This window comes from Sarcophilus harrisii, chromosome 1 (genome assembly GCF_902635505.1).
Source record: "Sarcophilus harrisii chromosome 1, mSarHar1.11, whole genome shotgun sequence".
Taxonomy (NCBI): Eukaryota; Metazoa; Chordata; class Mammalia; order Dasyuromorphia; family Dasyuridae; genus Sarcophilus; species Sarcophilus harrisii.
Genome location: NC_045426.1, coordinates 165467985 through 165480419, shown reverse-complemented (window position 1 = coordinate 165480419; position 12435 = coordinate 165467985). Strand labels below are relative to the sequence as shown.

Below are 12435 nucleotides of genomic sequence, written 5' to 3'. Positions count from 1 at the left end.
TGGAAAGAAATACTGGGACCAAAGGATCCATGTTGATCCCAGGGCTAGATGAGACTATCTCAAAGAGTATAGCCCCAAGTACTGGGGCAGCAAGCTTTTTATGGAACAACAAGAACAATGACATTACTGATATTCTAATGACATCTGAAATGGATAAACCTTTATCTTGTCAAACATTAAGGAATGTATATAAAACCTTTATCTCAAACATTAAGAGGGAACGGTTATAACCTAAGGCAGAATAACGAAATAGGACAATCGGAGAAACAGGGTCATAACATTAAAAGGGAACCTTGGCATAACAATTCCAACAATTTAGAGTGGGGAAAGGGAAAACCTTTAGTTTGCCTCATGTTCTAGCAATAGGGGGTATACCACCACCTCCATGAAAATCAAGTGATAAACACTAAGTGTCCACCTTATGCCAAGTGTTAGAAACCAACTCTTTGCCCATTGTAGATCCCCATAAAGTTGATGGCCAAGCTGACTATTTGACTCAGAAATAAGGCTGAGAAGTCAGAGAGATTGTCACCTATTGTTTTCATTAATCCCATAAGCATGTATTAAATAAACTGAATAATTTAGACTCAATCAAGTCCATCTGCCATTTCAAGTTCAAGACTGGTGTAAACTAAGGCATTCCTGAAACATTTGGCAATAAACAAAAAGACTTTTCTTTGGCCATAGAAAGCAAAGTACACTTAAAACAGGACAAGGTTAATTAATTGATATAGTTTAAACCCAGTTACCCTAAAACTGCAGTTCCACTAGTCAGAAGTCTCAGCAATTTGTGCCCTGACCCTTCTGTCTTCAGGTAAAGAAGAAGCTTTTCTCCTGGAATCAATTAAATCTGGCAGATAATTACAATCCCTTTTAAGAAAAAACTGGCCTAGGCTATGTGGAGTAGAATTTTAGGATAAACCAGCCCAACTTACTGTCAAAGCCCTGGGAAATGTTGTTTCTAAACCAGCCTAAAACAGGCATCATACTAGGAGCTGAGAATATAAAATCGATGATTATAACAAAAAAAAAGAAAGCGTTTATATCCTATTTTCCCTTGAAACTCTGAAGATCTAGTGAACCTTTTTAAAGAATTTTTCTCACCCTTTTCCTGAGGAAAATGATTTTCTTGGGTCCAATTGTCACCAAACCCTGACTGGAATGACATGCATATGTACAAGGCAGATAAGTGTTGAGCTTAGGATCAGATAGACTTGAGTTCATCTGTGGCTTCAGACTTCTACTAACTGTGTGATTCTGGGCAAGTCACTGTCTTTATCTTAGTTCCCTCATTAGGAAAAAAAAAAAGATAACACCTACTCTCAAGGTTACTGTGATGATTAAATGAGATAATTGTTAAGTGCTTAGTATATGCTTTGCATATAATTAATGATTATTATTAAAGCATCTGAGAAATGTAATGAAAACACATGTTTTGTGATTACTTTTCAGAAAGGAAGAAAGCCATTTCTTTTGGCTGCTGAAAAGGGACATGTTGAAATGATAGAAAAACTGATCATTCTCAACCTGCTCACTTCAGAAAAAGATAAGGTGAATTTTATTTTTTCCCATAACTTTGGTGGAGGCTTTTTAAAGCATAATAAGGGTAGAGCAGTGACAATCAGCAATGAGAAATCCTTTAATATTATTTAGTTAAGGGCCAAAGGGTAGCACAGTGTGGTGTAATCCCCTCATTGTGCTCTATGGCTCAGCCAAACTGGCCTACTTGCTGTTCCTCACAGCATTGCTATTTGCCCTAAAATCTAATAAAGAGTTATTTTCTCATATCTATTGGACAGCTATAAGGAGGACTACTGCAATGAGTGTGAGATTGGACTTTCATTACCCTTGTCATTTTTAAGATTCTGTAATTCTAAAAATGTCTTTGTATATGCTTTCTTATCTCTTTGCCTTTATTTAAAAAAAAAAAAAAATTAATAGGGAAAGTGCCAAAAAAGTAAGGTAGCAATTTTCAAATTTTAGCAAGGTCTAAATTTAGTTAACCAACAAGAATTTATTAAGCACCTACTATGTACAAGTAACTACAGATGTTGTTGAAATGTTGTCTGATTCTTCATGACCTCAAATGGGTTTTGTGATTTTTTTGGGCAAAGTTACTAGAGTGATATACCATTTCCTTCTCCAGCTCATTTTATAGATGAAGAACTGGGTCAAATGGAATTAAGTGATTTGCCTATAATCACATAGCTATTAAATATTTAAGGTTAGATTTGAATTCAAGAAGATAAATCTTCCTGATTCCCAGCCCCATTCTTTATCTCCTGCACTACCAGATATGAGCACAAAAAATGAAATAATTTCTACTTACAATGAATTTACATTCTAATAAGGGAGAGAACAAACAAAATATATACAACATAAATAAAAAGTTCATTAGTAACTGGGGAGAGCAGGAAAGGCTTCTTGCAGAAGATGTTGATGAGTGACATGGTCTGAACTTATTTATTCTGGTTGAGTTATCCAAAACAAGCTTTCTTTGGCTACTTTTATTATTGTAAATTTTAGGCCATTTACCTGGTCAATATCACCTTCACCTAAGAATGAGACAAACAAAAAATAATTGTCAAGTGTGTGTGTGGAAATGACCATATCTTGAATGCCAAATGAAATTAGATTCAAACCTTTTACAAGATCCAGAATATTTATATTATTCAGATATTGCAGATGCTTGTTTTCTTTTTGAGATTCTACCTCTTGTTTTCCTGATTTTAGGAGGGAAATACAGCTTTGCATCTAGCAGCAAAGCATGGTCATACCAATGTTGTAGAAATGTTGCTAACCCAGTGTCAAGAAATAAATGAACCCAATGAGGTAAGTGCATTTCCTAGACATACAGGGGTAGAAAATGATGACATCAAAGACACATAGCAGTGATTTTCAAGGAAAGATTCCAAAAATAATCTCTCTAGGTATAATTATAATAATATAAAAAGGAGCTTAGTACATTCTTTTTTTCTTTATTAATGTATGGAAATTTTCCAACTTTGTACCACTTAATATCTGTTTATGTCAATGAGCCATTATAAACTCCTCTGAAATTACATGAACATAATTATAAAACACTTTTTATACAAATAAAATCAGATTTAAATAATTGGAGAAATATTAATTGTTTATGAGAAGCAAAGCCACTATCATAAAAATGACAATTCTATTTAAGGTAATCTACTATTAAATGCCTTCCCAATTAAATTACAAAAAAAAATGTTTTGCTGAGCTAGAAAAAATAATAAAAATCATTTGGAAGAATAGAAGGTCAAGAATATCAAAGGAATTAATGAAAAAAAAAAAAGGAAGGAGGTTATCGGTACCAAATCTTAAACTATATAAAAAGAAAACGGAGAAGACCCTATATGTGCTAAAACATTTATAGTAACTCTGTGGTGACAAAGAACTAAAAATCAAGGGAATGCCCATCAGTTGTAGAATGGCTAAACCAATTATGTCATATGATTGTGTTGAAATTGTATTGGAACACTACTGTGATAGAAATGACTTTAGAAAAACATGGAAAAACTACCATGAAATAATGTAATGTGAAGTAAGCAGAACCAAAAGAATATTGTGTATAGTAATGATATTATTGTTTAAAGAATAATTGTGAACAACCTACTTATATACTAAAGGACCTATTAAGGAAGATACTATCTATCTCCAGAGAAAGAACCAACAAAATAGAAGTGTATATATAGTTTGGTTTTACATATATTTATAAATTTATATCAAATGGAAGACTTCTTTAGTAAGGAGGGAGGAAAGAAGACAGTTTAGAACTTAAAATGTAAAAAAAAAAAATTATTTTTAATTAATTAAATTCACACACACACACACATTTACTTCAAAACTCAGGTCCTGGGGTAGCTAATAGAGGTGAAGAGAGCACTGACTCTGGAAACAGGAGGACCTGAGTTTAAATTCAGCCTCAGTTTCTTCCATCTCTACTTACTAGTTGTGTGTCCCTGGGTAAATCACTTAACTCCCCAAAACCCCCAAACCAAATAAACTAGACCCACCTTCTACATAGAATCTTTTCTGATCCTCCCAAATCCTAGAATTCTCCATTTCCAAATTACAAGGTAGATATTAGACTTATTTTAAATGGTATAGGGAACTCCCAGGTAAGAAAATTCTCTCTACCAGTGCAGGTTAAGGTATTCTCTGCAATTTAGAGTCTTAGAATTATTAAGCAGTTGAGCCTGGGTTCACAGTCAGCATGTGTCATATAGTCAAGACTTCAACAGAGACTTTCCCGACTCTGAGACCAGCTCCCTATTGACTCAACCTTGGTGCCTTATAGGGGTGTGTGCTTGTATGTGTGTGTGTGTGTGTGTGTGTGTGTGTATTGTTTTCCACCAAAGAATGTAAATTCTTGAGGACAGGGGCTATTTCATTTAGGTATAAATGCCTGGTACATTGTAGGTATTTATTTAATAGAAATAATGGTAAGCAACCTCTGGGAATATGTAGACTCACCTGTCTTCCTGAATGAACAAACTGCTTTTTTAAAATTTTTTTTATTTTTTATGTTATTGAGAGGCAAGGTTCATTTTAGTTCTAGAATGTATATTAATCTGTCCAGCTTGTAGCAGAAGGCAATATTTGTTGAAAACTGCTTTCTACCCCTCCAATGTACTTAACATATAATAGTTGTTTTATAGTTATCTATTATTTCAATTTTATCTCTCTAATAATTGCATCGGGGAAGGGACAAAATCTTTTCTATACTTTGCATCTCACCCCATTACCTAGCCCAGTGCTCCATAAAGAGTCCTAGATCCAAAATAAAAGTCTGTTGAGTAAATAAATATCTCATGTTTCTTGGTCTATGTCCTCCTCAGTCACTCCTCCTGCTAGCTTATGTGGATAGAGTAGAGGATGGAGGACGTAGTTCTCAGCAAAATTTCAGGGGTGGCTGGGAATTGAAGTGGGGCAAACAATTCTTTAAATCTCATATGAACATGTTTATTATGATGCTTAGAATTAATGTCCATTTACTCCTGGATCACTATTAGGAAAGATCAACCTTTAAAAATAGTTATAGAAACCAGCCTTCTTGTTTCATTTTGTAACATTTCACACTTTGTGATGGACCATCGCACACAATGTTCTCTATGGGGTTTTCTTGGCAAAATAATGGAGAGATTTGACATTTCCTTTTCAGTGGGCAAACAGGGTGAAGTGATTTGCCCAGTGTCACATAGCTAGGAAATGTCTAAGGTTGAATTTGAATTGAGGTCTTCCTCACTGCAGACCTCCCATCCCCCACTCTATTCCCTGAGTCACTTAGCTGATTTGAAGAATTGGATAGCTACATAATTGAATTGCATTCAATGAAAAATCAATTAATGTTTAAAGTTCTATGCAAAGAACTGCAGTCCCTGGAAGAGATATGAAATTTAGATAAGATTTTTCCTGTCCTCAGGGAGCTTACATTCTAATATGATGCAACCACATAATTTTAATGGAAAATAACGTGCAAGTACATAAGAAAGGTATAAGCAGAATATTGTGTGAGATGAGGTTAAGGGTCAATATTATTATCATCAATTTAATTCTGAGTACTTTATAGCTTTATCCAAGTTTCAGTTGTATTTTACTATTAGAAATGAACAGCAGGATTTCAGCTCCTTTTTAAGCTATTTACAAAAAAGCAGCATGCTAGAGAAAACTCATAAAGTCTAAGTGGATGTAATTACCATTTATGATTGGTTCCCTTTATACAAAATAAGTTATACAATGACGACAACGTTGTTCTCCTGCACAAAGCCAATGATTCTAATTTAATCATGGACTCCTATGAGTCTCTTTAAAATAGCTGTTTTCTTAATTTAACAGATTTCCAGAATAGAGATAGATTATTATCTCTGAAAGCTTTCTATATGGAAGAACCCCAAAAAGATCGGAGTCATCTTCCATTTTCCTTGGATAGCCAATCACAGGACTTGTCTCTATTACAAGAGGGTCTCCCCACTTTCCTGCCCCTCATTACTCAACCTCCCCCTCCTTTGTCTCCTCGAGAATCTGTGCAAACTTCTGGTTTCTCCCATTCTGGGCAGTTTGTGGGCCCCTTAGGGCAGTTTTACCTTACTGTGACCAGAGCATCCATACCAGTAGCTCTGCTGGGGCTCTTGGAAAAATTCCTCTTCCCCTTTCCCAATAGTATCCCCAACCTTTTCCCTTAGATCATTTCAGCTGAATCTGTGTCCCTTGGCTGACCCAGTGTCCCAGGGTGGTTGGTGGCTGCTGAGTAATAGTCAGGCCCCTTCCCTTTTGTTTTGATAATTCTGAGTGACTGGTAAGGTATGAGCAGGAGTGAGATGCTATCTATGTTATAGACCTCTTGAGAATGTTCCAAACCCACTCCTTTGCTTAACCTCCCTATTACTGTGAAAGGGACACCACCAATCTTTTCTATCATTCCCGTGGCAACCTCAGTCACTCTCTTTCAGTAGTCAAATCTTGCTGATTTTACATTCACATCTTCTACATTGGTCCTTTCCCATCGAATCACATACAACTACCCTAATTCTAGGCCTCTACCTCTGGCCTGAGTTACTGTAGTCATCTTCAAAGTGGTCTCCCTCCTTCAAGTCTCTCCCTTTTTCTTTTCTTTTCTTTTTTTTTTAATTAAAGCTTTTTATTTTCATAACATAAACATGGATAATTTTTCAACATTAACCTTTGCAAAAAACCTTATGTTCCAAATTTTTCCTCCTTCTCCCCACCTTCTCCCCTAAATGTCAAGTAATCCAAGATATGTTAAACATGTTAAAAATGTATGTTAAATCCAATATAAGTATACATATTTATACAATTATCTTGCTGCACAGATTAAGAAAATCAAATCAAAAAGGAAAAAAAAAAATGGTCTCTCCCTTTTTTCAATCCAACTCCTAGACAGCTGCCAAACTGATTTTCCTACATGAAAATAATGCCAGGAAGATGAAGACTCATATTCCTGAGTTAAAATCTGACCTCAGACATTATCAGCTGAATGACTCTGGCCAAGTCACTTAACCGTGTTTGATTCAGTTTCCTCATCTATAAAATGATCCGAGATGGAAAGGGTAATAAACCATTCTTATATCTGCCAAGAATAGCCAAGACATGACTGAAATGATAAACAGTGACAATGACTAAGTTACCCATTACTCAGAAAATCCCAGTAGCTCCCTATTACCTCTGGGACTAAATAATATTTCATCTTTATCTCATTTTTTAAAGTATCCTTTTTTGGGGTAATGTTTCATTATATATAATGAATATATTTTATATTAAGTTGTATATTGTTTTATAATTATTGGTACAGAAATATATATATTTGTTGTTCAGTTGTATCTGATTCCTCACAACTTAATTTGGGGTTTTCTTGGCTAAGATATTGGAGTGATTTGCCATTTCCTTCTTCAGTTCATTTTATAGATGAGGAAACTGAAGCAAACAAGATTAAATGATTTTCCCAGAGTCATACAGCTAGTAAGTTCCTGAGGTCAGATTTAAACTCAGGAATATGAATGTCTTTCTGACTTCAGGCCCTGCACACTATCTATTATGCTACTTAGCTGCCCCTTATGTATATTTATTTATAAGTTAATATGTATATATTGGGGATGTTCAAATTTTTTTTTACTGGCAATCAAAGAAGTTTGAAGAATACTACTTTCAATGAAGAGCATAGAGACTAGGACTAGTGCTAACTATGGCTGGGAGTCTCTAGATTACATTTATTGAAAAGTTTGTAGATTTAGCTAGAAAGTCATCTAGTCTAATTCATTTATGTCTCAGATTGGCAACCCAGGGCACAGAGAGGTTAAATCACTTGCCAAAGAATACACAGCAATAAATGGAAGAGCTGGCATTCATACTCTGGTCCCTCTTATTCCCAATCCAGCATTCTTTCCTGGCATTTGGCAAACCTGAAATGTTTTATTGGCATCAAAAGCACTATGTTTAATTCTCACTTCCTTTCTTAATTTAATTCAGTTCAACAATTACTAACTTGTTTCCAAAGTGCCAACTCTGTGCTGGCACTGTTCTAGGCACTAGAAATACACACATACACACTCTCCTAAAATAGTGAGTCCTTGACTTCAAAAAGTTTACATTCTTAACGTATTCTACTGCTAAAATAGGACAAAGAGTATGAGTAGGTTTCTCCATAATATAAATAGAAATGAACTAGGCATTGTAACCTTGAACATCATTTATATTCCTTTCTCTCTTTCTCTTTCTGTCTCCCTGTTTCTATCGCTTTGTCTCTGTCTCTCTCCCTCTATCTATCTCTCCTCCCTCTTTCTTTATTCTCTACCCTCTCCCCACTTTTTTTTTAAACAATAGCTAGTTCTAGCTGTTCATTGCTTGATTTTTTTTTTTGAAATAGCATTTTTTCTAATTACATGTAAATATAGTTTCAACATTCATTTTAAAATAAGATTTAGAGTTTCAGATTTTTTTCTCTTCCCTTCCACTCCTCCCCTCAATCTAAGTAATCTAATATAGCTTATATATGTGCAATCATGTAAACATATTTAATATCATATAAACAATAATAAACATATTTCCACAGTAATCATGTTGTGAAAGAAGAAACAACATAAGGGAAAAACATACAGCACTCCACCCCCTCAAATGAAAGTAGTATGCTTTGATTTGCATTCCAACTTCATAGTTTTTTCCCTGGATGAGGATTTTCCATCATGAGCCTTTTGGAATTGTCTTGGAATATGCTGCTGAGAAGAGCTAAGTCATAATTCATCTTTGCACAGTGTTGCTGTTACTGTGTACATTGTTCTCCTGGTTCTGCTCACTTCACTCAGCATCAGTTCATGTAAGTTTTCTAGTTTTTCTGAAATCATCTTGCTTATCATTTCTTATAGAAAACCCTATTCCATTCCATTTATATACTACAACTTGCCATTCCTCAATAGATGGGTTCCCTCAGTTTCCAATTCTATGCCACCACAAAGAGAGCCTCTATAAACGTTTTTGTTCATTTAGGTCCTTTTCTCTTTTTTATGATCTCTTTGGGATATAGACCTAATAGTGGTATTGTTGGATCAAAGGAGTATGCTGGGTTGATTGCCCTTTGAGCATAGTTTCAAATTGCTCACCAAAATGGTTGGACCTTGATTATTATTTTACCAAACTTTCCCAAAATCTTCTCTGACTACTGAACAGCAAAGCAAGCCCTAGAAGGGGAATTTTGTAAAAAATGACATAGTAATAATAATAAATCACCCATTTCTACTTCAAATTTTGAAAGATGGATTTTAGAGGAGGGCATGGAAAAATGCACACATAAATATGGTAAAGTGAATCCTTTCTTTTCTTAAAATTGTTAGAATCTAAACTCATTAATTAGCATCATAAGGTTGAAAGAACCTGAGTGCTGAAATTGGATCATTGAGATTAGAAGACTTGTTACTCTTGTTTTTTTATTGTTACAGGATGGAGAAACGCCATTCTTTTTGGCTGCTGCAGGAGGTTATAAAGAATGCTGCAAATTATTATTGGATGCAGGAAGTGATGTCAACATTCCAAATAATGTAGGTACACATTACCAGGGTCCTCTATTAGGAGTACTTCATGTGTTGTCTGCAGACAAGAGAAAGTCTAGGGACTGACTTTTTGTAGGATTGACAGCTGTCTGTCACCTGAGCTTTTGTTTGGATTTATTTCTGACATTCCCCATTGATATTACTCCAAAGGAACACTCTTATTCTCATTCACTTGGGAGAAGTTTGATTTTTTTGTAACAGGATAGAGAATGAAGGAATGAATTAAGAAAGCATTTATTAAGCCTAAGTGTGCTTAGTATTTGAGATGTAAAAAGAAAATGTGAGACAGTCCCTGTTCTTAGGGAATTCTAATTGGGAGAGAGGATACATGAACGTTAAGCTGAGGAAAGGCCTAAAAATGCTAAGGGTTCAATGATGGGTGGATGGCAAGGTCCTAGAGTTCCTTAGTTTTATAGCAATAGGTCAGATGCTGAGGATCTGGTGGACATAAGGCATATCTGAAAGGTTTGGCCTTTTTTGCCTCATCTAAGTTGAATGTTGGGGTTCAAAGGGGGGCCTAAAATGTTGGGGTTCTAGACTGGTGTCAGGGGAATTTTCAGCCTCAAATCCATCTCTAAGTCAAGGGGCAAAGTTTATTATAACTATAACACCAATTAAAGGGGGTTAAATTCCAAAAGGGCAAGATAGTAAAGAGCAAGGAGCAAGCAGATAAATTTATAGGGAAAAGTGAGAGAAATGAGGTATTTCATATCACTGATATGCTAATTTTATGGCTTAGAGGTGGAATTAAGGAATGATCAGGTTCTTTGTTTTGTTTTGTTTTTCCTGAAATAATTTTTAAAATTTTATTGTATTTAGCATGTTCTTGTGACAACCCACTTAGATGTGTTATATTTACAAATAACATTATTAAATACCTTATGCTTTAGTTAAACAAGAAAGTTTCCCTAGTCTGTAACAGTTTAGTTACAGTGTTATCAGAAAACAATATGCCAATAACAATCTTTACCCTATATCTAAAAGATAACTTTCATGTAAACCTTTAAAATGTACAAAGAACAAATGAGTATTATCTTCTTTGATCTCCACAATAACCCAGGGGGGTATATGCTACTATTTTTGACAGATGACAAAACAAAATAAAATAAATGAGCTGGTTAAGTGTCTCAGGTTAGATTTCTACTCCATTCTTCTTCACTTCAGACACCTAAATACCATACCAGCAAACTATATTATAATGTTACATTTCAGCCTCTGATTTCAAAAGTTATATATCAAGTATCTACTATTTTTCTGATACTGTGCAAGGAATAGTGGACACAAAAATAAGACTGAAAAGGCACTTGACTTGAGGTCTCTTAGATTTCACATATAATAAACAGATAATATGTATGATATTTGAGGAGGGAAATACCACTAACAACTAATGGGACCACTGTGAAATGTAATAATCTTATCTAAGTCTTAGAAAACAGAAGACAGGTTCTTTGTGCATAGGTCCCTTACCTATAGTTCTCTAGGCAGAACTCATGGGGAATCCTTCAGGAGATATATTTTTAGGTCTGAAGGTGGTGGATATCCAATTTTGTATTGTATCTACTTTAACTTTAGATACCTCATTATTGATGCTCCGTAGCTTCAAGAGTTCTGTTATTGATGGCCAGCAGGCTGTTATCTGATGGTCAGCAACCTTTTAGACTCAGCATTTTAGCTATACGTGGTATACTAAGGCAAGATAGCCTATGGGAAAAAAATACATCATTCCTGAGGGCTGTACCACATCAAGAGGTTTAAGTTTGGGAGTGATTGCTTTATGTCATCATCTGAGTTTATTAGAAAGAACTGAAATAAAGACCATAAGTGGTCTATTAACACATTCCTCAAAGAGCTCTACACAAAACTGAAGATTATATCCTCATTTGATTTCAAATTGAACCAGAAGTCTCCAAGCTCCATGAATATTCTTAGCTGTGCTCACTGAAGTAAGAAGGGGCTAAAGAGAAATAAAGTTCTTGAAAGAAATAGCATTCTGTCAGGAAAGGAGTCACTAAAATTCAGTTACATGAACTATATAAACCAGTATATTTCCAAGAACCGAGCAGTAAGTTCCTCGAACATTTGAGGAAGCAAAATGAAACTCAATCATGTACTTCTCTGGGGTAACTGGGAACTATAATAAGTCCTTTTAATCAGGGTTTATGACTAAGCACATTTTTTAAAAGAAAAAGAAAGGAAAGGAAAAGAAAGTGTTTTCCATGTGACTTTACCCTCTCCACAATCTAAGTTTTACTCATTTTTTGTAAAGAAGCTAGTACTAGTGGCTCCTTCAGGTTTTTGTAAACTAAAATACCGGGTTTTAGTGATCCAGGGTGTTGAGGTATAGACCAAATGTTGAGGTCTAGATTTGGGGTACCTAAATGAAATTAGGGTTTAGTTAAGGTCTAGTGGCAGTGATGCAGGAAAGATTCCAATCTTTGATTCCCAACGCCCCCCCCCCCCCCCTTAGTTAATGTAAATTACCCTTTGACTCACAAATCCTGGTCCCTTTGAATTCCAATAGAAGATTGGGACCTGTCCCAGCCCCGCCCAGATCTGAGCCAACTTTGGGGCTACCCCCAAAAGCCCCTCGAGCTAAGTCTCTGACTTAAAAGGGCCACACTGGGAACCCCTCTTTGCAGAGATTCCAAACATGCTAGCCATGTGAGTACCCTCTGTCCACTGGACCCTCTGTCCAGTGCCCTCCTTATCTCTACCTTCACCTATCCCCTACTTCTAAACTCAATAATAAACCTCTTTTATCAATCTAGCTCTCGGGCCAATAAATGCTTTTATTGGGAATTCGCGCCGCTACTAGACCTTATATACCGCCGTATCCTTGCGCCGAATCCAAGGGGGT

General features: G+C 35.5%; 1 protein-coding gene across 1 annotated transcript in view; it reads left to right on the top strand.

The window, feature by feature from the left end:
* The window catches only part of ANKDD1B (ankyrin repeat and death domain containing 1B), a 79777-nt gene that overhangs the window by 31435 nt on the left and 35907 nt on the right, over positions 1 to 12435 (top strand). The window contains exons 6-8 of the mRNA XM_012541119.2: positions 1453 to 1551; positions 2734 to 2832; positions 9468 to 9566. Of these exons, the coding sequence (XP_012396573.1) occupies positions 1453 to 1551; positions 2734 to 2832; positions 9468 to 9566 (297 nt within the window). The remainder of the gene's footprint in view (positions 1 to 1452; positions 1552 to 2733; positions 2833 to 9467; positions 9567 to 12435) is intronic.